We start from the raw sequence: 12,537 nt of genomic DNA on the forward strand, positions 1-12,537 counted from the left end.
CAGTTCTTTGGTGTTTTCGGTGTTATTCAGCAAAATTGTCACACGATCTCTGGTAAAGGTGACTGGATAGAAATTCTAATCTTTCAATTGTCATCTTAACAATTTACACAGGTATCCCTTTTTGCGGAACTTTTTAACGAAATGCTGCAGAGAGACTTTGGCAACAATATATACAAAGCTTTGGAGCGTCTACCTGACAAAAAAGAGGAAAAAGAAAAGGTAATGTTATGTATATAAATTATCAAGCCTTTGTATCATCTAACATTCTCATATCTGGTACTAAAACTGCATGCTTTTCATGCATTTAACCATAAAGCAACATGTGTCTTAACGCTAGATTTTGAACTGCAGTACCTCTCGAGGTTCTCTTTCTGATTATGCTAGCCGTGGGCCAGCTCTGAGCCAACGTCATGGGCACACCATTGATAGATACCATGGTAGAACTCTTATTTATTTAATACTTAACTAGCATCAGTAACCCGACAGGTATAAGCTGTAAAAAGCCTGAAAAGTTGGATCGTTTGTTTTGATAATGTTCTCAGTAGTCATCATAATTCCTTCATAACTTTTTGCCATCTGGTCGTTGGCAAAGAGCTCACCAATCAAGCGCATTCAGAGAGCTAGCATTTTAGAAAGAGGTTCTACAGCTGTACTGAAGTTTGATTACGATCTTGTGATCGATATCTCTCTTATCTGTTCCTTTTTAACTGCTGTTTGTCTTCAAATGTTCTGTTTCATCCACAGTTTGTAGGGATCCTGCAAAATGTGAGTACTATAACATTTGCTGCGTTTCGGTAGGATAAATTTCAAAATGCAGGCAAGGGAGGGCCAGAGAACTTCACCCATATCAGAGACCTACCACCTTGATACGGGCAGGTAAAAAAGTGTGCATTTTGGGTAATTTCTCATGGATGTGGATTTCTCATTCTTGTCTTTCACTTTCATTTAGCAGGATAAAAAGGATAAAAGCAAAGACAAAAGTAAGGAGAAAGACAGAGACAAGAAGGATAAGGACCGTGAAGAGGATGAACCCAAGCATAAAAGAAGGAAAACAGACGATGAAGACAGCAAAGATGACAAGGTACATATCAGGTTTTTAAAGCGTGTAAATTTACTTTTATATGCTGGTGTAGCATACCTTAGTGACAATGTGAACCCTTTGGTGACCAATGCATAGACGTTGAAAAAAACATGACCACAGACACTGTATAGTAGAGCAGTTTCAGGCCATTTACTGCCTGTGGCATTACCGCTACCATTAGTAATGGGGATTAGTAGAGATGAGAATGCTTCAACTCTTGTCTTTGGTAATGAGGTGTTCATGAATATTCACAACACCTAAGCTGTGGTAACCCTGGTGGAAAACAAGGCATAGGTATACTCTTGATACCTCCTGATGTACCGCCTATTTGGAAATGACCTTTTCCCTTTGTGATAACCGATTATTGGGAAAACTAGCATTGGCACTCAACCAGATGTAACCTATGTTTAATCCTCTTTCTACCAGGCTGCATAGACAAACCACAGAAATAACTGGGGAGAAAGAGGATTAATTTGAAATCATAACTTGTAGCTACATGAGTTATACCCCAGGCTGAGCATCATTAGTCACCGAGATAAGTATGGTACATATCCATAATCTTCTCAACAAGTATAACAACAGAAATAATTGTTTTCCACATTCAGGATGACAAACAAGATGATCAAGATGATGAAGGAGACAATGAGGAAGAAGATGAAGATGAAGGTGATGAGTCTGACCACAAAAGTAACCATGGTAACCACATCTTGTTATAATCAAGTTGTTTTCATTGTCAATGTTTCCAAGAAAAGTAGCATAAAACATTGAGGAGTACTGATATGTGTTGAGGCTTTCATTGGATATATTGGATTAAACCTACTCACCTATGCAAGAAACAAGTCGAAATGAAAACTTTGTTGAATTCTGACAAATAAAAAATGTTGCTGCACACTCCTGGAAAATTTTTGAATTGTAAAGGCTCCTGGAAAGTCCTGGAATATTGATAATCCACCTTCAATTTCCAAAAATTACTATTACGACCAGTTGTGATATTTTGGAAAGAGCAATGAGATTGATGGAAATACATATATTATCCCAACACTCATTCCACCCAACACAATGTTATCCAGCACTTGCAGTTTCTAGTTGTTAAGGTTTGTTGAGCATTGTATTCCGTTGTTGGTCAACTGGCGAGTCAAACTAACCCCATAACTTTCATTGACTCTCTATATTCACCATTCCATATCTTTTGGTAAATCACAGTCCCTGAAGGAAGGGACTGTGGGTAAATTTATGATAATTGCCTATCTCTGAAATATGAATGTTGAAACTCACTTCTTTTCCTTTGGTTTTACGTGATCTATAGAGGTGCTGTTTGCAAAGTGAAGTGTTTATAAAAATTGCTCAATGAGGAATCGCTCTAGTCACTCTACCAAGTATGCTTTTGAATCCTGAAACAGTCCAAAAGCTGACTGACCATTTTGTTGTTTCCATACAGATGACAAGAAACAAGATGATAAGAAGCATGAAAGTCGAAGCAAACGCAGAGGACATACCACAGATCACAGCCACAGCCATAGCAAGGATAACCATCATGACAGGAGTGGTAGTCGTGAGCAAGAGCGGGACTACACCCATGACCCTAACCTGTTATTGTCCTTTGTATATTTTGACCAAAGTCATTGTGGTTATTTATTAGATCGAGATGTTGAAGAGCTTCTTCACACAGTTGGTCTACATCTATCAAGAGCACAGGCGAGTGATCTAATCAGTGTTCATTTCTCACTTGTTCAGGAAATGTGGCCCAGGCAATAGTACACATTGTCATGTCTCACTCTTGTGTGTATGTGAAGTTAACTTTGCAATTGTGGGTCATAATATTCAATCTCTTTGATGGGTATCTCCGAAATTTTGAAATGTCTGCATTTTCTAGGCATATGCTTGAACACATGATATAGCGAGCATGTGTATCTTTAAAACTGTCTTCTCATGTGTAAATGGTGTCGGCACTGTAATCATATTAGTCACTGCTCATGTTGTTTTCTTCAACATTCATTCTCCTTTGTATTTCTCTCCTGATGCTTGACTGTTTAATAGCCATTGGATCTGATACACTAGAGAAAACTAGGCAAGAACAAAACACTGATCTTAGCTCTGTTTGTTTTAGTCAGATCAGTTTTCAAGTAATTTTGTACATGCAGATGTAAATCTAACTGTTTTGCAGATTGTAACTATTTTGCTCAAAGTCTAGCGGCTGTTTCATCTACTTGTTCCCAGCCATAAAATTTCTAACAACACAATTGGAACTAATTTGGGATAATTGGATCTTTATAGTTTTCAAATTTCTCAAAAATGTTAGGTGCCGTATAGCTGAATGTTGCCATATTACAAACTAATTATAAAAACAAGTATGTAACATAAAAAGAAAAGAAGATGGAGTTACATTAGCAGATTAAATCTACACTTCTTCACCGTCCAATTATCCCAAATCAGTTCCAATCTTGTTTAACGTTCTTCTTGAAGTTTTAGTCATAATTTTACGCTTTCATTCTTACAGATTCGCAAGGTTGTGCAGAAAGTGAGTGTACGAGACACTGTTTACTACAGAAGACTTACAGACAGATTCAGCAAGGACAAAGGATCAAAAGATGAGAAAGTTGAAAGCTCTGAAATCAAACAAGAACCTGACATGGACCACCCTGTCGGTAAGTCTGAAGATTCCTTTCTTTGTGATTTCGGAGCTCATGAAAATAAACCAACTTTCTTAATTGACTTCAGTGAAAGCTTGCCCAAGCTTTTTAGCTCAAGTCATTTTAAGACATTTGGACCCAAATGAAAATGCCAGCTGGACAAGACACTCAAATGACAATAAACATATAGCGATTGCGTTGACAATTCTCATCAGTCATATCACACAAGTTTCACACATTGTAGCTGTCAGAAAACTTTATTTGCAAGAGATGTTAATCACTTCTTAGGGATAAATCCTCTGTTTTAGTAAGATGAACTTTGGAGATATGGTGAGCTAAATGAGATCACAATACCTTTGAAAATATCAGAACTTCAACAGCAAAGTGGCTGCCTATAACCTTTGTAATTTTAAGACTTCAAAAATAAGCATCCATTTTTAGACTGTTGATGGATATCAAACAGATGAAATGTCAGATTAAATGGTTCTTGTGGAAGATATTTATTTGCTTTGCACATTGAGCACATTTTCAATTCAGTTCTGTAATCCTGAATCGTAAATCCAAAGGAGAAATAGGACAAATATAAGCACAGACGATGGCGAAATAACTTGACATGTTGAGTGAACTTTAATATGCCTGAAATATAAAAACAAAATAGACGATTGAAAAAGAAGGCAAAGAACAGTATGTTTAGAGTTGTAAAGCCTTACTGATTAATAAAAATTGTATTACAGGTAATATTGCTCACCTACCCCAGAACAAAATGGAAGTGAAGTCTGAGGTGGCAAAGGAAACGGAAACTGGCTTAGTCACATACCAAGGAGCCGTAGTTGATATACGTAGCTTGTTACAGAGGCTGGAAAAAAGTGACAAGGCTAGAATAGCAGCAGAAGAAAAAGTTAAGGAGCTGGAAGTGTTACTGGGTGAGTTCAATTCCCTATGCTGTACTCTCAGTGTTCGGTCAGAGCAGGTGCCTCAGAGTTGCTAATGGTATATGTATACAGTATAACAGCAAAATATATCACATACAGTTTTGAGTATTGGAGAATCTTTAGTTCACTCTGCTGTCAGATTTATGGTTATAAAAAGTTTGTGTTGAACAGCATGCACTGTTTACAGTAGATGCGTGGTTATGTCAGTTTGGATTCATATTGGGAAAATGAATATTCTTAATTTGGAATACCAGTGGTCCATTGTCAGATTTGAGAGTCTGTTTTCTTGTCAGACAAAAAAGATTTCTTAAGAAGCAAATTAAAGTATGGTATCAATAGGACTATTCTGGAAAAGATGTCACACTGTGGCTGCTAAAGTGATTAAAAATAATGCTGAAGAAGTTCTGTTTAACAGCAGTACTAACAATACATGTGGGCAAACCTGTGCGTAGGAATACAAATTGTTAGCTCCACTGTGCCGCGGAGCATATCAGATAGATGTATTGTCCGTCGTCAGCCTTCAGTCGTTCATCTTCTTCTCAGAAGCTGCTAGTTCTCACTGCTTCAATATTTAGTATGCAGGTTGTTAGGGGTGACCAAAGTCAGACTTGTTCAAATTGTGGCAGAATTTGCATATTTGTATTTTTGGGGCAATTTTTTCCAAATTTTTGTTAACAAAGTTTTTTTCTCTAAAACAGCTCTACAGATTGCTTTGAAATATGGTTCGTAGGTTGCTAGTAGGGGTGACCACAGTCAGGTTTCGAAAAAATATCAAAGTTCTTAGAATCTCCTTGTCCGATTGTTTTTATGCAGGTTTGTAGGGATGGCCCGATTCAAATTTATTGAAATTATGATAAAACTTGCACACTTATATTTTGGAGAAATTTTTGCCTGTTTTGGTCAAACGAAATGTTTGTGTAGACTGTTTTGCTATGGTTAAATGTAAGTACTCAGGCAAAGCACTCCAGCAGTTGCAGCCAGCACTGATGTATGCTAATGATTAGAGGTTGGACTTTCCCATCCATATGTCCCATGTTCATCAGTATTCCCTTAATTGACAAACTGGCCACACTAACCTTAAAAATCACAGCGGAGCTATATTATCCACTAGGTCACTTGTTCAGTATATTTTTCAGCCTGTATTTTTATTTGTATCATGGTCTATTCAAATTCTTGGTTTCATCTATATCACCTTTGTTTATCACCACAGATGAATATCGCAAGACTACCAGCACAATGGAAAGCACTGCCAAGGAACTTACAAGCAACCTTCAAGAACTCAGGAAAAGCCTCTCTCAGGCTCAGAGAGAGCGGGACTCAGCACTGAAGGCCAAGCAACACTACCAGCAGGCCTTGCAGTCGGCTCAGGGTACGCTTCAAATGTTAATGCAAGGAGTCACCGAAGCTCTCAGAGAAGACCAGGACACTGAAGAGGACTCAGAAAGTAAACAGGACAATGATGATGATGCTGAGGAGAACGCAGAAAAATAACTTTCTAGATTTGTTGAGAAAGTGGGAAGAAAAATTATCATTGTCGAGTTTTGATCCTCTTTTCGAATTGTCGCTCTTTCCACTGCGACAATCCTACTTAGAAAGTTGATGATGAAATATTTAATTGGAGAGCATTGCCATGCAAGGAAGATGATTGTCCACTGTTATTGAATTCTTACTTTGCCTGTCTGACCAGAAGTATTCCCAGGAAAATTTTTAAACAATTTTTATCAAGGCAGGTTGTGTTTGAAAAATAAAACGTGAGTATGACGCCGAAAGAATGAAAATGAAGATTTCTAAAGTTTATGATATGTATAAAACCTATATTTGAATTTTTAGAAAAAAGTGTTTTCTTTCGAAAATTCTCCAATTTTTTCAGGTTTTTCTTACAGAGTAAAACAGAACCTTACTTGAACCTGTAGATACTAGCAATAGTTGCTGTAATCTTCTTTGCCCCATACCTCATCTTACAAGAGAATTTTGGTAATAAGTATCTTTGACGAAATTGTACAATTGTTATGGAGCAGAAATTAGGCAATCAGGTTGTGCAATGTACACGGAATGTTTCCCACATTTGCCATTACTAAGAGGAATTTTTCGCACAAGAGATTGTATACACTTTATTTGTTTGTACAAAAATCTTCTCTTGTAAAGACCAAAAATAATTACAAGAATTAAAAATGAGATCCAAACACAAAATATAGGTCACAAAATTTCAGTGATTTTACTCCCCATTCAGGTATCTGTGTCCGTTTGTCTAGTTCTTTCTTTGACTTAAAAACATGTTTGTGTAAAAATTTCATGTTTTTGTGTAAAAATTTAAACAAATTTCAGAGGAAAAACGTCTCTAGAAATGAGTTCAAAAATTTCGTGATATAGAAATTTGTTTGGAGAATCATACCTATATGTAATTTCTTTCTATTTCCATTTTTTGTGTGTGTTAGAAATGACAGATGGTGATGCCTATATTTTTTTTGTTAGCCATTGGCATTACAAGAGTGTTTGCTTTAATATAGATGTAAGATAGTTGCTGATTGGCCAACAGCAGGTAGCGTTTGAATTCTTGTGAGCTTTCAACTTCTGAGCTTGAGTGTAACATTTGGTGGTCATTTGTGTTTCACCAAGTAAAAAGCAGCTGATTTTAGAGAGAAGGGGTGATGGTTAATAAGTAATGTTCTGATGGTGTATGACAAAATGATCATTGTGCAGTGTGTCAAATTTATGACAATTGGAATATTTACTGTGTCATGAGTATTCATTTCTGTGATCTCATGATGTTTGTAACCGGTCGATCTAGTCATACATGGAATAGGTCAGGAGTGAACTATAGATTCAAAGACACTTTTCCCAGTTTGTCTTTCAAACTCACTTAAAAAAACTTTTTCATTGCAAACTTTTGTGAAAAAGCACAGTGAACTTGATATTGTATGTAGCCTACAGTCTGATTTTTGAATAGCGATATCCACATGTGCATCTGAAAACAGACTTGTGAAAAAAAACAAGTCATGAAGCTTTTATACAGAAAGTTTTATAAGGCCTTTGAGAATACAAAGGAGTGTATACCCCAGCAGACTGACCGGCAATTACTGCTTTACATATTTTGTAAAATTATTATTTCTGTATAGCTCAATCTAAAGATGTTGGAATTTTTTTTAAGATTTAAAATTTATTTCAAACCTAGGAAAAGTTTACCTCTACTATCAGATTTTGAAGTCATTTCACTATTTGTGGTCATAGAAAAAAAATGATATTCATTTCTGAAATTATGTTTATGCAAGAGTTTGTGATGTTTCATTTTCGTCAAACTGACTTTAGCAGTCTTAAGATTCTCAAAGGCTGTAAAATTTGCCAAAAGCTTTAGTATCAAAGGGTTTTTAAATCAAATTTTGATGCGGCATCTCTCCTTAGTGTGCACCCAAGAATTTGTTTCTGTTCATGAACGATTGTTAATTGTGCTCCTCTACTTCAAACAAGAAAAATTGCTGGAATGAAAGCTAGGTGTTAGCATAGATTCAGACTTGATCCAAATGAGTGAATATTTACAAGGTCTTGAATGCAGGTTTATTATTCCATGGCTTCTGAAATGAAAATAAGGAATATTCTCTGAATCTACGTTGTTGGTTGTACAGTGACTTGACAAATGTACATTAATTCACAGTATGCCAACATCTTGAAGACGTGTAATTGACTATACAACATCCTGTCACAGCAGTTTAGACTAGTGTACTTTTTAAATTCCAAATTGATGATATGAATGAGTTCATCCTTTTATCATCAGACTGTGCATGGTACCATCCCATTGTCTTCAATAGAGGGGTTGATCCATATACAGTGAATTAGGGGTGGAAGGGTAACATCCAATGATCTTTGAAACCTGGTCTTACCGGTAGTTGGTCTTACAATGTCGCTACACAGTTTGGACCATGAAACAAATTGACACAGTTGATAATCAACAGAAACAGTTGAAGTCCCTGGTTCACATACAAATAGATTTGCCAGTGTTAAATTCACGTCTTGAGAAAATGAATATTGATGGATATTTTGTACCAAATACAATATTTTTACTGTGTGCTCTCCGCACTGCCATGCTTAGACTCCTTTTTGATAGTTTCCATATTTAGAGCTGTATGCACCTTACTTAATTTTTCACTGTCACAAATTTCTCATAATTTCTCACTTACATACGCACAAGCATAGAATTGATCAAAACAAGGTATGTCCAAGTACTTCTAGATTCAACTGTTTGTAGTTTCTGTAAAATAGTACTTTCCCCTCGGTGGCAAGTAAACTTTATGAATTATTGGAGCTAGATCTCTTTGTCAGTCTAGTTGTCTTACATCAAGTACTGATAATTTACATCCATACCACCTATTTATAGTCAGACCCCATGTTTTCTAATATGCAGTTCAGTCAACTAAACACAAACAATTGAGCCTAGTTTATCAAAATCATTACATGTATGTTCAATTTGCTGTGTGTGTGCTCTCTATCAAGAAGACAAAACTGTAATAGTGTTGTTTCAATACCCAGAAATGTTTACATCATTTTGTTTGTATCTTTGGATTTTTACCAACATAACAGACTTTTGTAACCATCAACACTTTGACAGTGTGAATAAACAGAACTCTAAAGGATTTTTGCATAGTCGTTTCAGCCTGATAAATACAGTTTATAGGATTATATAGTCTTGTTGCATTGTTTTGCGATAGTACAGTTTGGATTTTTCTACAACATGATTAGAGGAACTTTTACTTGTACATAGTGAATTTAGATGAAAAATGATGGGCAGCTTTGAAAGCAGGCACAGTCTAAGGTATGGTCCCAGTGAATTCCAATCTGCCTTAATTCCGTCATCACCATAGTTTAACCTAATCCTATTGTTTTCTGTGGTGAAGTTGGACTATGTACAGAAAATGAGGGATGGAGGATTGGCAAAGTGGGCGTTTCCATCCAAATTTTGTCTGTATATAGATGTCCAACTTTGAGACAATAAGCTGGCCACTGAAACAAACCTAAGATATGCAAGATAATACTGAAGCTACTACAGAGGATTTACCAATGTAGGAAAAAAAAATGTGATTCTGAGCAACTTTTTACCGATGTTAGCTTCAATAAAGTTAATGAAGATCCATTCAAGAGCAATACCCACAGAAAAATCTATAAAGGGTTTAGATTTTTTTTCAAGTTGTTTCAGAATTCACTCCCAGGGATATACCGCTGAAATATTTGAGGTGGCCAACACTGGTTATCTCTGATCTGAAAGGTGAAGTAACTATTGCCATCGTGATTTCATTGAGAGAATAGATATTTTGGTTATCAATAAGGAGCAGAGGCCATGCAGAAAGTAAATGTTAATCACATTGAAGGCGGTCCATTTAATGATTAGGTGAGGTTTTAGGTTAGGGGAGCCTAGTCATGCCAATCATAAAATGAACCCAGTGTGTCAACCACATTTTAAAAGTACTGTTTATATTTCCTACTAGGTCCACAGTTTTATGTGCGCCAATATTTTTTGTGTGAACAACTTCACTTATGACTCAAATGAATTTCGTAGCTGCTTCTGTGGGTTCGTAGTATAACAGAGATGGCACTTTCACATTGAAAAAAACTGGATCTTATGTCAGGCAGCTTTGCCTTAGTCGATCAATATTCTTTTAATGGTGAGAAATTGTTAAAGTTCTTGTAAATATTTCAAATTACTTCCGTCTCGCATCCATAGAAATTTGAAAAGCATGATAAAAGGTATCGTTCCACAGTTTCCACTGTTGTGTTCTTGAACTTCACTCAAAGCACATGTTGCGTGTTTAGTGTAGCTGTATCTCACCTTCAGTTCAGCTTTCATTCAACTCTGGTGTGATGTAGTACTAGAGGTGTTTTTTTCTGAACTTTGATCGCTTACAAGAACTAATGTAAATAAAGTTATTTTTGAGAATGTGACGGAAACTGCAACAGAAGCAGAGTAGTGTTTTGGGTAGCTTTATTTGGCAAGAGGATGTTGTCGACTAATGTCAATACAGGCATAGTACATAATGCAGGGAAAATGTTCTGCCGAATAATGATAATTACAGGTTTGGTGTACATCTCAAGAAAAGGTCAAAATTATGAATAGCAAGGTGTTGATAAAAAGTTATTGTTGATCACCTAAGATTTCATATGACCATTTATGATTGGTTTTGTCTACATGTTGAAACACGTATGGAAAATTTACAGTGAAGCCTAGAAAAGATCCTCAAAAACTTTGTTTGTTGTTCTCAGGTTTTGCGTTTCTTTTCTCCAGTGTGTGTGAAAGCCAAATCAGAACAGTTTTTACTCTTTCTCCATTTCAACTGAATTTCCGGCCATATTTGAGATCACTTACCCCTTGGCATATCTGCAACATTCAACAGTATTGATTCCTCTTTTGTGTGTTTTTATAAACCAGCATTAAGCACATTGCTCATCACGTATAGATGTATAGAACATTTACGGAAGGCGCTTCTTCCCATTTGTATTCAGTTATTCATTATATTTCTTTATTGCCAATCGAAAATCAGAACGAATGATATCATTTCCTGTGTTATAGAAGTGTGATGATAATGAAAAGCATGTGTACGTGTCCTCAAAAACAGATTTTGGAACAAAGCTGGTCATCGTCCTCACAGCGAAGATTTTAGATGGCTTCCTGTATTAAAATGTACATGTGTGATTCTCAAACAGCTGTCTGTAATTCTTTGATTGGCGATTTGTAGTCCTTTACAAGCTCCATGGTGACAGCCTAACATTGGTAATGTGAGCCTAACAATTCATTTTCTCTGTAAAGTACAGGTGAAACTCAACTGTTTGAGAAAAACAGTTCAGTGACGCACTATTTTCAAGTATAAGGTCAAAGTTCATCGATATGGCTGACAGAAATTATCGCTGAAAAACCTACCAAGGAATAGTTTGATAATTTAAAATCTCAATTGAACAAAATTTCATTTTTTAAAAAGCACATGCACAACAGATTATAATGTCGGTAACTCTAAACGGGAACAAAATTTAAAATCAGAATTACATGTTTTTGCTGTCAATGATATTGAGAAATTGCTAGCTGAAATTTGACCAGAGTCAGCCATACAGAATGCGTCGTCCTTCAAACAGTAGAGAATTTGCTGATATTCTTGAATTTCATATTTGTTGATAGTCTTACTCTTTTTTTTCAAAAACCAACATTCATAATTTTTGTAACGTCAGAATGATAAAAAGAACTTTGTAGTCGGTTCTCTCTTGGTGTCACTTCAAAGTGTTCTGTTATTTTCACGTCATTTTCAACGGTTTTCAAGATGTGACATTTTATTGACTATAGTATCTAAACAGAATTAGTTTTTGTCATAAATAAACAGACATCAAAATATTGATAAATAGAGCTTGTAAAATATGTCAGAGATGTGTGTGTGTGCATGTTAATTACGCTGTCACATTTTGGATAGGAATATAACAAAGTCTTCAAAGCCAATTCTTCAAAACTGCTCCCATTTACACACCTGTTTCAGTAGATAGCACCTTGGGGGCAGAGTCTGACTCAAATTTTTAGAATATACTTTTGGCCTACCACTTATGGGAGCTCGTTTTGAAGTGCATAGAGTAAATAAAGTTCTCACTGGCTTTGTTTTTTGAAAAGTAGGAATTTTTAATTTCAAATATTGGTAAATAAATATCAGGTAATTTGCTTGTCTTGTACCACATTGCATACTCCCACATTTATTCTTGACTTTGAAAGAATTGTTGAAAGTTTTCGTAAGGCACAAACTGCCTTAATCAGAAAATATGAAAACATACCGGTATGTCTAATACTGATTCAGATATAAAATTTGTTTTCCTACATTTGTCAAGTTTACCAAGGAGCTTGACATTCCATGGAGTAGCGGTAGTTCAGGTGCAGTGT

General features: G+C 35.9%; 1 protein-coding gene across 2 annotated transcripts in view; it reads left to right on the plus strand.

Moving 5' to 3' along the window:
* LOC139122697 (cell division cycle and apoptosis regulator protein 1-like) overlaps positions 1–12,014 on the plus strand; it is a 43,176-nt gene extending 31,162 nt beyond the window's left edge. For both annotated transcript variants that reach the window (XM_070688314.1, XM_070688315.1), the window contains exons 14-20: positions 112–219; positions 953–1,081; positions 1,687–1,777; positions 2,520–2,776; positions 3,579–3,726; positions 4,446–4,634; positions 5,854–12,014. In XM_070688314.1, the coding sequence (XP_070544415.1) occupies positions 112–219; positions 953–1,081; positions 1,687–1,777; positions 2,520–2,776; positions 3,579–3,726; positions 4,446–4,634; positions 5,854–6,134 (1,203 nt within the window). In that variant the 3' untranslated portion in view covers positions 6,135–12,014. The remainder of the gene's footprint in view (positions 1–111; positions 220–952; positions 1,082–1,686; positions 1,778–2,519; positions 2,777–3,578; positions 3,727–4,445; positions 4,635–5,853) is intronic.
* The last annotated feature ends 523 nt before the right edge of the window (positions 12,015–12,537 follow it).

Source organism: Ptychodera flava, chromosome 22 (genome assembly GCF_041260155.1).
Source record: "Ptychodera flava strain L36383 chromosome 22, AS_Pfla_20210202, whole genome shotgun sequence".
Lineage (NCBI taxonomy): Eukaryota > Metazoa > Hemichordata > Enteropneusta > Ptychoderidae > Ptychodera > Ptychodera flava.